Below are 13,958 nucleotides of genomic sequence, written 5' to 3'. Positions count from 1 at the left end.
TCTCTTCTGAAGTTTCTTGGTCAATTAATACAGCCATCCTCTGCCCACCTTTCTGAAAATAAACCTAATGAGGTCGATGGTATTTACTTCTGAGAAGATAGATATGTAGTTCATTTACTTCAAAGAAAAACCTAAAATAACTTCTGCATTTCCAATAATATAGCTATTAGTAAGCAGGCAGAGTTCACATATTGAAGGGATTATTTTAAAAGTCTATTTTTATAAGAGAATCATTTCAAATAACAGACTGTTATAATTTCTTAAATGACATTATGACTGTGTGCTAATTTCAAACCAGTATGACGATTTTTAGAGAGACAGTTTTAGGATCCTCATAAGATCCTTTGTTGCAGAATTGTCACACAGATAAGGATGTTTTGGGTAAAAGAGATATTTTTATTATGGCATGTGTTGAAAATTTAAGAGTCATTTCAGAAGTTAGAAGGTGCTTTTTGTTCACAAAATTTTAAATGTATTATTTAACACCACATTAAAAACATAATAAAATGTTTTTCTTAAGTGTTCATTTTCTATGGCTATTTACTATCGTAATTAAACTACATTATACAATTGAAGGAATGAATACTTGTATCATGTCAGAAAACCAAAATGACAACATCCATAATAGTTTAAAGTGGGAGTGGAGAGCCTTTGTTTCTTCAGTAGTTTGGACTACAAGTCCCAGAATCTCTTGTCAGTGGCAAAGCTGGGTGTGTCTGATGGCAGTAGTAGGCCAAAAAAATTGAAGGACCAAAAGTTTTATGCACATGGATTTACTTGGGTAGGACTTTTCCTTCATTGGGCTAAATACAACATGCACACATTATAATTAATAATAATAATAATAATAATAATAATTATTATTATTATTATTATTATTATTATTATTTCGCCTTTCTCCCCTAGGGGACTCAGAGCAGATTTGCAACATTTACATATATAGGTATACATTCAATGCCTTTACAATCATATACAATAAGACACACAACAAAAACAAAGGCAGAGGCTTCTCCTTTCATTTCCAGCTTCTGGAGGAGATGCTCATCTCTAGCTCTAGGGAAGTGCTTTTCTCCTTTTTCAAGATGAGGCACCTGCGTTGTCACCTCCTGGTTGTGTGGCTGGCAAGATTGCTTGGGGATTCTTTTTGCCTTTTCCCGCCAAAGCGGCACCCATTTATCTACTCACATATGCATGTTTTAAACTGCTAGGTTGGCAGGAGCTGGAGCTGACAGATGGGAGCTCACCCCATCTAGTGGCTCTTACCCACTGCGCCACTGCAGCTCCTACCTACCACTCATTTACATGTTTCAGTGTCCTTACCTGAAGCATTCTAATGTACACGTTTTGATTTAACAAGTTCTTTTTTAAAAGGATACAGTGTTGCTCTGTTCTTGCAAAATGTTTCATTTTCTGTTGAACTGTAGCGTGCAAATTTGTAAGTTCTGACAATGATCTTCAAGTGTTACCTATGGTTTATGATTAATCAAATAACTGAAGTATAGATGATTCTCATGAGCGACATTTGTAATACTACAAATAACTTCTGGACAATTTGTTTAGTTCCTAGGATGGGGAAATCATATAGCATTGTAGATCCTGGGCATCAAATCTACAGATACAGCAAATATTGCCTTTTCCCCTGTGGCACTATTGCAGAATCATAATGTTCTCTTACAATATGTTGTTGTTTATTCATTCAATTGTTTCCGACTCTTTGTGATCTCATGGACCAGCCCATGCCAGAGCTCCTTGTTGGCCATTGCCCCCCTCAACTCCTTCAAGGTCCAGCCAGTCGCTTCAAGGATACCATCCATCCGTCTTGCCCTTGGTCGGCCACTCTTCCTTTTTCCTTCTGTTCTCTCCAGCATCATTATCTTCTCCAAGCATTCCTGTCTTCTCATTATGTGGCCAAAGTACTTCCTCTAGTATTCTTCTCTCCAGTGAGCAGTTGGGCATTATTTCCTGGAGTATGGACTGGTTTGATCTCGAAATTTTCCTCCAGCACCATAGTTCAAAAGCGTCTATCTTCCTTCACTCAGCCTTCCTTTTAAGAACCCTAAAATTACTCTGTGCCTGAAAACTTCAACATGACACTTGTGATTACAATATCTAGCAGCATTCACAAAATAGTGGCATGACCTTTTCTCTGGGGAAAACCCCCCAAAGTTCATTAGCATTCATGGTTGGGAAAGTCAGGTCACCTTGAAGTTTGCAGAACTTAACAGTCTGATTACCATCAAGGTGTGGGAAACTTTCCACACCTGACACTTATGAATGCTTCCTAGTACTCAAAGGTATGCACAAAAGTCCAATAGTGATGTATGGGGATTTTTTTTTCTGTGTAGGCAAACGTATGGAAAAGTAATATGTCTAACCAGTAGAATAAGGTTGGGCGTCTTTTTGGAGTCTACTGAAACAAATGTAATTGGCCTGAAGGCAAGGTAGAAAGAAAGTACAGACAAACATTCATATATGTGACTAAGTAAAGGCAAACAGATTTGATTTGATTTGTAGGAGTGGCATTATGGAAGGACTTTCCAGTGCTCCTTTCTCTAATGTCACACATATTTCTTGTTTCTGCTTTTGTTGCCATTTGAGAATACAAATTCCACATAATAATTCACATTCAGACAAATCTGTCTAAATCTATGCTGAAAATTCTGTACCATCCTTTTATTCCAAAGGGGGAAATAAACATATCCCACACAAACAGTGGTGTTTAATGTCAGCTAGGAAATTAAAATACTTTTATTCTTGGCTCCCCAACATTTATTGTTGCTAGATTTTTTTAAATCCTAATACTTTTATGTATTCTTTGAACCTTCCCATAACCAAAACTAGGAATCTGAAATGTTCCATTTATTGCAAAACCTGAAGAGCAACTTAAATTTCAAACATCTAACACTTTGAGTTAGAAACAACCAATAATTATAAGATAGCTGGCAGTCATAGCTTGCAAAGGGTGTTCTTACTCTTCCTCCAGTCAGGCTGCTGCTCTTTCTTCCTTGGTGCTCAAAAGTAGTTGAAACACGCTCGGGCACATTGTTGCTGTTGTCTGCTTTCAACATATTTCTGACTAACAATGATTTTAAGGTGAACCTAGCACAGGGTTTTCTATGAAAAATTTGTTCATAAGGCGATTGGCTTTGCCTTCTCCGTAGGGAATTGTTTTATTTATTTATTTATTTATCCATTTATTTATTTAATAAACCACTTTTCTCAACCCCAAGCAGGACTCAAAGTGGTTCAAAACAAGTGATTGGTAGAATACAACACCACACAAAATATAAGATACATCACATCACCAAAATAGCATATAACAATGAATTAAAACCAGTGAACTAAAAATATCAGACATCAACAAACAAAGAACATAAAACAATCATCATTGCACCAATCCCAAAATTTATCTTCACTGCTTCATCTCACTCCCCAAATTCTTGCTTGAAAAGCTACATTTTAAATAGTTTCCTAAAAGTCAGGAGGGAGGGGGCCGATCTGATTTCACAGGGGAGGGAGTTGCACATCCTAGATGCTACCACTGAGAAGGCACTATCTCTCGTTTCCACCAGTTGCACCTGTGAGGGCAATGGGACCAAGAGCAGGACCTCTTCAGCCAATCTTAATGCTCTAGTTGGCTCATAAAGGGAGATATGTTCGGATAGATAAGCAGGACTGGAGATGTTTAGGGATTTATGGGCTAAAGCTGGCTCAACAGGGGGGTTGTATGCTCCCTGTGTGTCGCTCCAGTTAGAAACCTGGCTGCTGCCCAATGGACTACTTTAAGCTTCCAAACAGTCTTCAGAGGCAACCCTACATAGAGTGCATTGCAGTAGTCTATTCGAGATGTAATAAGAGTGTGGCCAAGTCTGACTTCCCAAGGTACAGGCGCAGCTGGTACACAAGTTTTAATTGTGCAAATGGTCCCTTGGCCACCGCCAAAACTTGAGGTTCCAGGCTTAGCGATGAGTTCAGGAGAACTCCCAAGCTGCGAGTCAAGAAGTAGGCAGCAAGACAAAGCTATATTTGCTATTTCTCAGCTGTTGAGGGTGGGGGGGGGGGGGAGAGATCTCTGTTCACAAGATCCAAAAAAAGTAGATATACAGGTGTAACCCAAAGTACTTCTGGATATATTCCCAAAGGGTGTGTGTGTGTGTGTGTGTAAACTACAGTCTTCTTCCTTCCCTATATTTTAACTTGAACAAACCTATGAGGATGCTTAAATTAGATAATAATGGCCTCAAGGTATCATTCAGGTATCTTCACAGCTGAGGTAGGGTTTCAACACCTGGACTCGTTATTTCCCAGTTTTCTTAAAGATGTCCTCTCTAGGCAGTGATAGCGAAATACCATTATTGCTTGCAGATTGTGGACAGAAATATGCTGTTTTTATCCATTCTGGTTTTGGTACCTCATTTGATAACAGGGTTCATACAACAGAGTTAATAAGACAGAAACCATGACTCAGGTTTTGACATGTTGCCAAAAAACATAGCCCTAAACTCAATTTAAAGATTATAAAAACACTACCTATAAAAGATTCAGTAGCTTCAAGCAGAAAGCAAAGTAGTTGTATATTGTTTGATGATATAGCAGTTAACCTAATGTTATAGCCAGTTGTATGTTTAATGCAAGTGTAGCTTTATTCCATCCAGAACAATTGAAATCTTTATACAAGTTTCTAAGCTGGAGTAGTAAGCAGAGGAGTGGGATGTTTGAGGCTCCATCTACACTGGCATATCCTGCAGTTTGCAATTCCATTATGTGAGCATTATAAACTCATATATTGCAGTTTTACTGAATTAAACTGTTTTATATGGCTATACACTAATTGCATTATATGGCAGTGTAGATGACGTCTGCAAAGCTGGCAGGACATCATTCATTATTTAGGAATTACTGCTATGGTGGAGGCTCCTTCTTTGGAGGCTTTTCAACAGAGGCTGGATGGCCATCTGTCGGGGGTGCTTTGAATGCGATTTTCATGCTTCTTGGCAGGAGGTTGGACTGGATGGCCTACGAGGTCTCTTCCAACTCTATAATTCTATGATTTTATGTGATTAAGCATTACTACTACTTAATTTTTGCTGACCGGGTGATGAGCCAAAAATATTTTGGAGGAACAGTTGTCCTACACAGTGCAGAGTTATTAGAATAAGAAAGGAAAGACTGGGATTAAGCTGCATCTCATGCTGAGTGGTGTCATATAGGTTTCATGTGTCCAGAAGACATTCAAGTTCCGTAGATATGGAAGGGGTCCGATAGTCTGTGTGGGAAGTTTGGCCCAATTGTATCATTGCTGGGGTTCAGAATGCTCTTTGAGTTTATGAAAAGTATACATCCCAGCAACCACAACTCCCAAATGTCAAGGTTTATTTTCTCTTCTCTGTGATAGTCCCTCAGATATTCAAAGAATGCAATCATGTTACCCTGCAGTCTTCTCTTCACCAGGTTGGGCATAGCCAACTCCCTCAACTTTTCTTCATATATTTAGTTCTCCATACCTCTTATCATCCTTATTTGAATCCACCCCAAGCTGTCTATATTGTTCTCAAAATGAGTCACCCAGAGAGCAGCTGGAAGGAACCAATGAAGCTTTATTTGTATGAAGAAGACAGAGCAAAATGACACCTGGGCGTGCCCATGAGTGAGGGGATGGAAATTAAGTACACGCAAATGATTCGGTATAATGAAAAACAGACTCCTTGTTAGTATAAGCATTTTATTTTGCTAGCTCAGGTCTGATCATTCTGCTTACTAGCAGGAATACTGAGACGTATAAAAGTTTTACCATCCTATTTTAGCACCCACCACTGCTACCGCTCTGTTTTGAAACATGCATTAAACAACACAGCCAATGAAGAAAACAGGAGGTAGGCAACTGCAGGTCTGTTTCCAAAGTATTGTGTTGTGGCATGAGATAGTCCCAGGCTACAGGCATCTCTAGTCTGGAAGTCAAAGATAAGAAGGTAAGGCCATAGAATCGTTTCCAGCTCCACATCACTTTAAGAGACAAGAGTTTCTCCCCTCAAACCTCCCAAATCCCAAGCATCACTTACATTACAGTGTTGGAAATTTAGCTGTAGTTCAAGAATATGTAAGCAAACAATAGCTGCTAGTATCTATCTTTCCTTTGCCAGATGTCTCTGCATATTTCATAGAAAAAAATACTTTACAGAATCTCTGTGCGGATGATTGTTCATTTACATCAAATGCCTATGAGCAAATGTATAGGCTTGAATGGGTGGAGCTTCATGTATTAAACTCCTTGTGCAAGCAACCACCTACATGTAAGTTGCATATGGAAAGTTGGGTTGACACCAATTTGAACGAGGTTTATGTTTACACATGAAAATCCATTGAGAGTTGCATCTAGATTCCTTCTTTCTGGATTAGTTGGCAAGTGTGCTTATGTTCTCACCTTCACAAAGCTCCAATTTTCTTCAACAGGGGCTCAAGTTCTCCAGATTTATTCAGAGCATCTAGGTCTGTAAAACCACCAATACAGGTATCTCCAATAAAGACACGAGGTACCTAAAAGGAAGGACAAATTATTGGTATTTCTCAGTACAGAAACACACTTTAGAGATACAGTATCCTTGGAAGAGTGAAAGACAAGGCAGGACAACTTATGCCCTTATGGGTATTTTAAACAAAATTTCTGTGTGGGATTAAAAATCCTAGAATAGGACTGAATTTTCACAGACTTGGGTTGCTGTGAGTTTTCCGGGCTGTATTTATTTATTTATTATTTATTATTTATTACTGTGCTTGTATACCGCCATTTCTCAGCCTAAATTGGCGACTCAACGCGGTTTACAACAGTACAACAACAACAATATTCAGTTTAAAACCATAAAAAACAACATACACAATAGACAATATTGGCCCGTCGATAATAATCCAGTGCATCTCTTAACTAAAATCATAATCCAATTTCATCGACCATATTACCAATCCTTTAGTCATCAGTTCATTGTACCGAATTAGCCAAATGCCTGTTTGAACATCCAGGTCTTCAGTCTTTTTCAAAACACCATCAGCGAGGGGGCTGATCTTACCTCCATGGGAAGGGCGTTCCAAAGCCGAGGGGCCACCACAGAAAAGGCCCTTTCTCTTGTCCCTGCCAGCCGCACCTGTGAAGCAGGCGGGATAGAGAGCAGGGCCTCCCCAGAAGATCTTAGGGTCCTGGTGGGCTGATAGGCCGAGATACGTTCGGATAGGTAGGTTGGGCCAGAACTGTTTAGGGCTTTAAAGGCCAGTGCCAGCACTTTGAATTGAGCCCTGTAGCAGATCGGCAGCCAGTGGAGCTGGTGCAGCAGAGGAGTTGTGTGCTCCCTGCGCTCCGCTCCTGTTAGTATCATGGCTGCCGCCCGTTGGACTAATTGGAGCTTCCGGGCCGTCTTCAAAGGCAACCCCACGAATGCTTCTGGAACATGGCTATAAAGCCTGGAAAACTCACAGCAACCCAGTGATTCTGACCATGAAAGCCTTCGACAACATAGTTCCACAGACTTGTTTTACCCTGCATAGAAGTAGCTAATCCACTGAGGTCACTGTGTTATAGGTCTCAAGCTCCACCATCTGGATTTGCATAACACTGGAGAAGGAAATTCCTTTCCTGCGCTTTTACCTTTCTCCTTGGAAGGATTCCTATCACTACATCTGTTTAAAATAGAAAATGAATATTCTGTGCTTTGGGCTTCCTTATGCTTGTGTAGGTTTGTGCAATTAGCTCCAACATTTGTTTTTCACTGATTATGTAGCATTAAAATCCTCTCCTAGCATCTCATTTTGTAGCGTAATTCTAAACATTCATATCTACCTCGAACAGACAAGAGTTCTTTCTCCCACCCTGGACATTCCACAGATATATAAACCCCATATTACTAGTTTCCAACAGACCTCACAACCTCTGAGGATGCCTGCCATGGATGCAGGCGAAACGTCAGAAAAGAATGCTTCTGGAACATGGTGATACAGCCCAGAAAACTCACAACAACCCAGTAATTCTAAGATATTACACAACGTCTGGTTTCATCAGTGCTAAGTTGCAGTTTATTTAGTTGCAGTGTCCCACAGTGTGTCACAAAATATATTGGTGAGAATACATTCAATCTGTTCATTTGAATGTGGCTTGAAAAAGAACAACTTCCAGTGCATGAGTTTCTATTTGTTCTGTGCCTTTTACATGCAATAATTTAGTAAACAAATGCTCAGTCTACTTTTATAATGGCTGGAATAGGAAAGAGATAATTGTCTAATAGGTTTTTGATGTCAGACATCCATCAGACTCAGGAATAGAGCCAGTAAAAAGACCTGGCAACCTCCCAGGGCTAATAAATATCAGGATGGATACACATTGTTCCATGGTTTTATGGTTCACTTTTCATTCCTGTAAGTGCTGTTCTCTAGGCACCTTACTCATCATGAGCAAATTACAATATGAAACCAGTAGAGTTCATGGCTAGAATTTTAGAACAGAAAGAAAGTTCTCTGTTACAACATGAGAACAGACTCGGGTTGTAACAGGATGGTGATATACGTGACAGTTGGTACTTGTCCTTTGGAAAGTGCAACTTTCTTTTGATGTCTTCTATAAAACACCTAGACCTGTTCACTGATGCAAGATTTGATCTAGAGCATTTAAGAGGAACTGAAGTATTTCACTCATCTTTCCGGTGCACAGTGGACAGGATCCCAAAGACCATGAGCAGTGTTGACACTCAATATAATGAAAAAAAATTCACTATATCCTTCCAAAGGTAAAAGGGGAAGGTTGTAAAATGGTTTTCGAACTGTATACCATTACTAGCAATGCTGATACATCTTATCCAAGCCAAGTGACACCAGTACATGCTTAATGAAATTTTGTCATGAAGAACTAAAGTGAAACCTGACTCATTAAAATCCCAATAGTTGCAATGGGAAAGAGTTAAGCAAGATGGTAAAATGGGTCAAGCACCCAACATGTGATGTGTGGGATAGCACCCACAAAAGTGTATATGTAATAAAACTTGACAGCTTTTAAGGTGTCACAAGACTTTCCAGTTTATCGTTGTGCCTAGAGTGAAAGAGAAACTAAGTAGTTCAAGTGCTACACAATATATGCCTTCTATTACAGTGTTTTTCAACCTGGGGGGTCAGTAACCCCTGGAGGGTTCATGAGGGAGTTTGAGAGGGGTCATCAAAGGCCATCAAAAAGCACAGTATTTTCTGTTGATCATGGGGGTTCAGTGAGGGAAGTTTGGTCCAATTCTATCGTTGGTGGGGCTCAGAACGCTCTTTGATTGTAGGTGAACTATAAATCCCAGCAACTACAACTTCCAAATATCAAGGCCTATTTTCTGCAAACTCCATCAGTGTTCACATTTGGGCATATTGAGCATTTGTGCCAAGTTTGGTCCAGATCTATCATTGTTTGAGTCCGCAGTGCTCTCTGGATGTAGGTGAACTACAACTCCAAAACTCAAGATCAATGCCCACCAAACTCTTCCAGTATTTTCTGTTGGTCATGGGAGTTCTGTGTGCCAAGTTTGGTTCAATTTCATCATTGGTGGAGTTCAGAATGCTCTTTGATTGTATAAATCCCAGCAAGTACAACTTCCAAATGACAAAATCAATCCTCCCGCCCCAGCTGCACCACTATTCAAATTAGGGCATATTGGGTATTTGTGCCAAATTTGGTCCAGTGAATGAAAATATATCCTGCATATCAGATATTTACATTACGATTAATAACAGTAGCAAAATTACAGTTATGAAGTAGCAATAAAAATAATTTTATGGTTGAGGATCACCACAACATGACGACTGTATTAATGGTCCATGGCATTAGGAAGATTGAAACACACTGCTGTCTACCATTACTAGAAATGGAGCTACATCTTATCCAAGCCATGTGACATCAGCACATGCGTAATAAAATTTTGTCAATAAGAACTTAAGTGAAATCCAACCCATTAAAATCCCAATAGTTGCAATGGGAAAGAGTTAAGCAAGATGGTAAAATGGCTCAAACACCCGACATCTGATGTATGTGATTGCACCCACAAAAATGTATACATAACTTGGCAGTTTTTAGAAAAGTTTTAAAACCTGGCTTTTCTGGTGAGCTTGGGGATTGAACAATCAATTTCCATGCCACGTCATGTCCCAGGACCAATCTGTCACTCTGATGCTCTTCATATTATCCCTCGATTGGCGATGAATTCCATTGTTGTCTCCTCTGACCCTCCTACTAGTTATAGTACTTCCTATCTATCTCATCCACGGGTTTTATCAATTTTTACTCGTTGCATTTGGCCTAGTTCACTTTGTCTAATTCTATTACCATTTTATCATTTCTTTTTATTATGGTTTGTTATTTTCATTTCATTACTATGTTATTATTAAGCATTTTATTTGATGTTATTGTTTGTTTTATTTATAATCTCTATTGTAATTGTTTGGGCTTGGCCTCATGTTAGCTGTCCTGAGTCCCTCCAGGGAGATGGTTGCGGGGTATAAATAAAGTTTATTATTTGTTATTATTATTACGTAATAAAACCTGACAGTTTTTAAGGTGTCACAAGACTTTCCAGATTATTGTTGTTCCTGTAACGAAAGAGACACCAACTAGTTCAAGTGCTACACAATATATGCTTTCTCCTATTAGGTTATTAGGGTGAGCAACACATTACAACGTCAATCAGAGAGCAAAAAAGCTGATCTTTCTCCCTCCCCCTGTGTCCAATAATTAAGTTATTGAAAGCAAACTTACTGTTCTAGCTCCTGTAACTTGCAAGAGATAGTCCTGAATGTCAGGCGTATCACTTCGGTTTGAGAGATCAATATATTCCAAATGCCCAGGCTTCAGGTGAAGTGATTCCAGAAGGTCGCAAGCTTTGTGACAGTAAGGACAGCCTGTCTTCCCAAATATCACCACTTTGTTAGGGGCGATCCTGCTCATGACAAATTGCTGGGCCATTGTGCACAGTGTCCGGCTTCTCGGCCACAAGCAGACAGTTCAGCTGTTTCCAGGAACACTAAAGATCACAGCAAGGAAGCAGAGAACGCAGCTGTTGTTACAGCAACTGTACTTGAGCTGGAGCTTTTATGAGCTACGAATTGCACTCCTCCTCTAAAGCCAACACCCCGGAGGAGGAGTCCTCCCCCCCTTCCCTGCTTCTGGCTTTTTAAAGCAAGAAGGACACTGAACACAGTGCAAACCCATATTTGTACTTCTACACAGGATGTGAAGTCATTCCTTCCCTAGAGGTTAGTGCCTTATACAACAGGGCTTGTCACACAATGTGTGTGTGTTGGCCTTGTTAACTATTATAGGAGAGGCTTGATGGCAGCAATTCTAAAGCCTATAGTCTTGCCTAACGTCCTTTGTGCAAGCAACATCTTTATAGGAGCGTGCACAGCTATTTGAAGAATTGAATGGAAAGATAAAATGTAAATCCCTCAAAGAAACAAAATGAAACCAGTAGGTTTGGCCAGCATTCAAAATGTGGTCTGAAGTGAGAAAACAAAAGAACCATTAAAAGAAAGACTAGAAGAATGGAAACAATCATGGTCAATGTCAAAGCTTTTCTTTTTTGTTTTTTACTATTTTTAATATAGAAGATTACTGACTGAACAAGCTGAAAACTGCTAAGGATTCGATGGAAGTCACACGCACACACACATATATCTTCTTTCTTCTCCTTTTATTCTCCTATTTAAAATTGACTATTCTTTCCTTTCCCCCCTACTTTTTCTTCACATCATTGTTCTCCCACTTTACTTGTAATAATAAAACTCTCCCCTTTTTCTCTTTCTCTTATTACACACACACACACACACACACACACACACACACACACACACACATATATATATATATATATATATATATATATATATATATATATATATATGGGGGGGGGGTCTGTTGAATCTCCACATGGATCTTTGAGTTTGGGTTGTGCTTCACTAACTGCATTGTCTGATTCCTGAAAATATTGCAAATAAGACCCTTCCACTCAGCTGAATAAAATCCCACATTATCTGCTTTGAACTGGGATATATGGCAGTGTGGACTCAGATATCCCAGTTCAAAGCAGATCTTGTGGGATTTTCTGCCTTGATATTCTGGATTATATGGCTGTGTGGAAGGGCCCTAAGACTCCAGGTTAGAGCTAACCTTTGCAATGACATAGGCTAGATCAGCATAGACCCATAAAATGAAGTTTGAACTACATTATATAGGTCTATTATTATATTTATTTCGCGCATTTCTACCCCGCCCTTCTCAACCCCCAAGGGGGGACTCAGGGCGGTTTACAAAAGGCACAATTTGATGCCAACATAAACATAACAATGAATAAAACATGTAAACAGCAATTGTAACAATTAAGACAGTCAGTCCATACATTAAAATCAATAAAAACAATCTAATGCTCAGCGTTCGCCATCTCATAGTCCGTAAATTCATTCCACATTGTCAAGTACTCTTGAATATGGTCATCATTGTCTACACTCACCATATAATGTAGGTCAAACTGCATTTTTGGCAGTGTAGATCCAACCAAATTGCGTATGTTCCTGATAATCAGATATACATCTTTGGGAGTGAGGTGGACAATCTTTGGTTTTCCAGTAAAAGGTCAAGAGGGGGACTTCTATTTCCTTCCTCAGCTGTGTAACTTCCTAAAAGGAAATCTGCACCCCACCTGGTTGTGTGGCTACACAACAACACCATCAAGCTGTGCATTTGGCAACTGTAGGAGAATGCTCAGTCAACAGTCTGGTAAGATCTTGGCCAAAGACTTCAGGTTAGCACACAGGTTTATAAACATTTGTAAACCATGGTAAAGCAGGTTGAATGAAAATCCCAGGGAGGATTAAATCAGACCCCAATGTGGTAAAACAGTATGTTGTGTATACCCAGTTATACATGATGTGGAATAACCAGATAATTTGAAATCTCATTTTTAATATCTCAATTGGAAGACTTTTCTTTATCATACTTCCTCACCAGGTATGGACAATTTTATTGCCAATAGTGGGTTTACAAGTAACAGAAATTACCTTTTGAACAATTGGTGAAACATAGATAGTGATCCTTGTTGCACTACCGTATAACCCAGTCATGGGCAAACTTCAGCCCTCCAGGTGTCTTGGACTTCAGCTCCCACAATTCCTGGCCTCAGGTCCCTTCCTTTTTCCCCTCAGCCACTTAAGCCACTCAGCTTAAGTGGCTGAGGGGGAAAACAGAAAGGGCCTGAGGCCAGGAATTGTGGGAGTTGAAGTCCAAAACACCTGGAGGGCTGACGTTTGCCCATGCGTGGTACAATCTCTCTATCCCAGGTGGAATGGGATACGTTCCAGGATTTCACATGGATTCATAAAACTGCGGATAATAGCAAACCATATTTAACAAATGGTATGTGCTGGAAGCATATTCTAGAATCACCTGGAGGACCTGGAAAATGCCTAGAGAGGACATATTTCATCAGGCACAGGTAAATGAAACTACAGGTACTGCTCTATGTAAATGGCTTTTAATTATGTTTTTATTGATGCTGTTTAACGTTTTTATTGGTCTTTTATGTTATTGCTTTATATGATTGCATGTTTTATACTATTTATTTTTATTGCTTAATTTATTTTATTTCATGGCATTGGTAAAGGTAAAGGTTTCCCCTTGACATTGACTCTAGTTGAGTCTGACTCTGGTGGTGGGGAGGTGGTGCTCATCTCCATTTTTAAGCCAAAGAGCCAGAGTTGTTAATAGACATCTCATAGGTCATGTGGCCAGCAAAACTGCATGGAATGCTGCTACTTTCCTGCTGGAGCTGTACCTATTGAGCTACTCACATTTGCATGTTTTCAAACTGCTAGGTTGGCAGAAACTGGAGCTAATGATGGGAGCTCACCCTGCTCTGTGGATTCAAACCGTCAACCTTTTGGTCAGCAAATTCTGCAAC

The 13,958-nt window shown here is 39.6% G+C and overlaps 1 protein-coding gene across 1 annotated transcript; it reads right to left on the bottom strand.

Moving 5' to 3' along the window:
- Nucleotides 1-5,705: 5,705 nt before the first annotated feature.
- Nucleotides 5,706-11,075, bottom strand: GLRX (glutaredoxin). The gene is made up of 3 exons (XM_060761809.2): nt 10,763-11,075; nt 6,422-6,534; nt 5,706-5,948 (listed from the first exon to the last, which is right to left on the bottom strand). The coding sequence occupies exons 1-2, from the start codon at nt 10,967-10,969 to the stop codon at nt 6,424-6,426; spliced, it is 318 nt and encodes a 105-aa protein (XP_060617792.2). The 5' UTR covers nt 10,970-11,075; the 3' UTR covers nt 5,706-5,948; nt 6,422-6,423.
- Between the last annotated feature and the right edge of the window lie 2,883 nt (nt 11,076-13,958).

The sequence above is a fragment of the Anolis sagrei genome, chromosome 2 (assembly GCF_037176765.1).
Source record: "Anolis sagrei isolate rAnoSag1 chromosome 2, rAnoSag1.mat, whole genome shotgun sequence".
Lineage (NCBI taxonomy): Eukaryota > Metazoa > Chordata > Lepidosauria > Squamata > Dactyloidae > Anolis > Anolis sagrei.
The sequence above is the reverse complement of the archived record's forward strand: the minus strand, read 5'-3'. Positions and strand labels throughout refer to the sequence as shown.

What these genes read in the sequence shown, in the direction of transcription:
- GLRX (XM_060761809.2), bottom strand. Translation starts at nt 10,969, where the DNA reads ATGGCCCAGCAATTTGTCATGAGCAGGATCGCCCCTAACAAAGTGGTG. An exon ending in AAGTTACAGGAGCTAGAACA is followed by an intron (nt 6,535 to 10,762) that starts GTAAGTTTGCTT and finishes CCTTCCTTTTAG; the next exon opens with GTACCTCGTGTCTTTATTGG.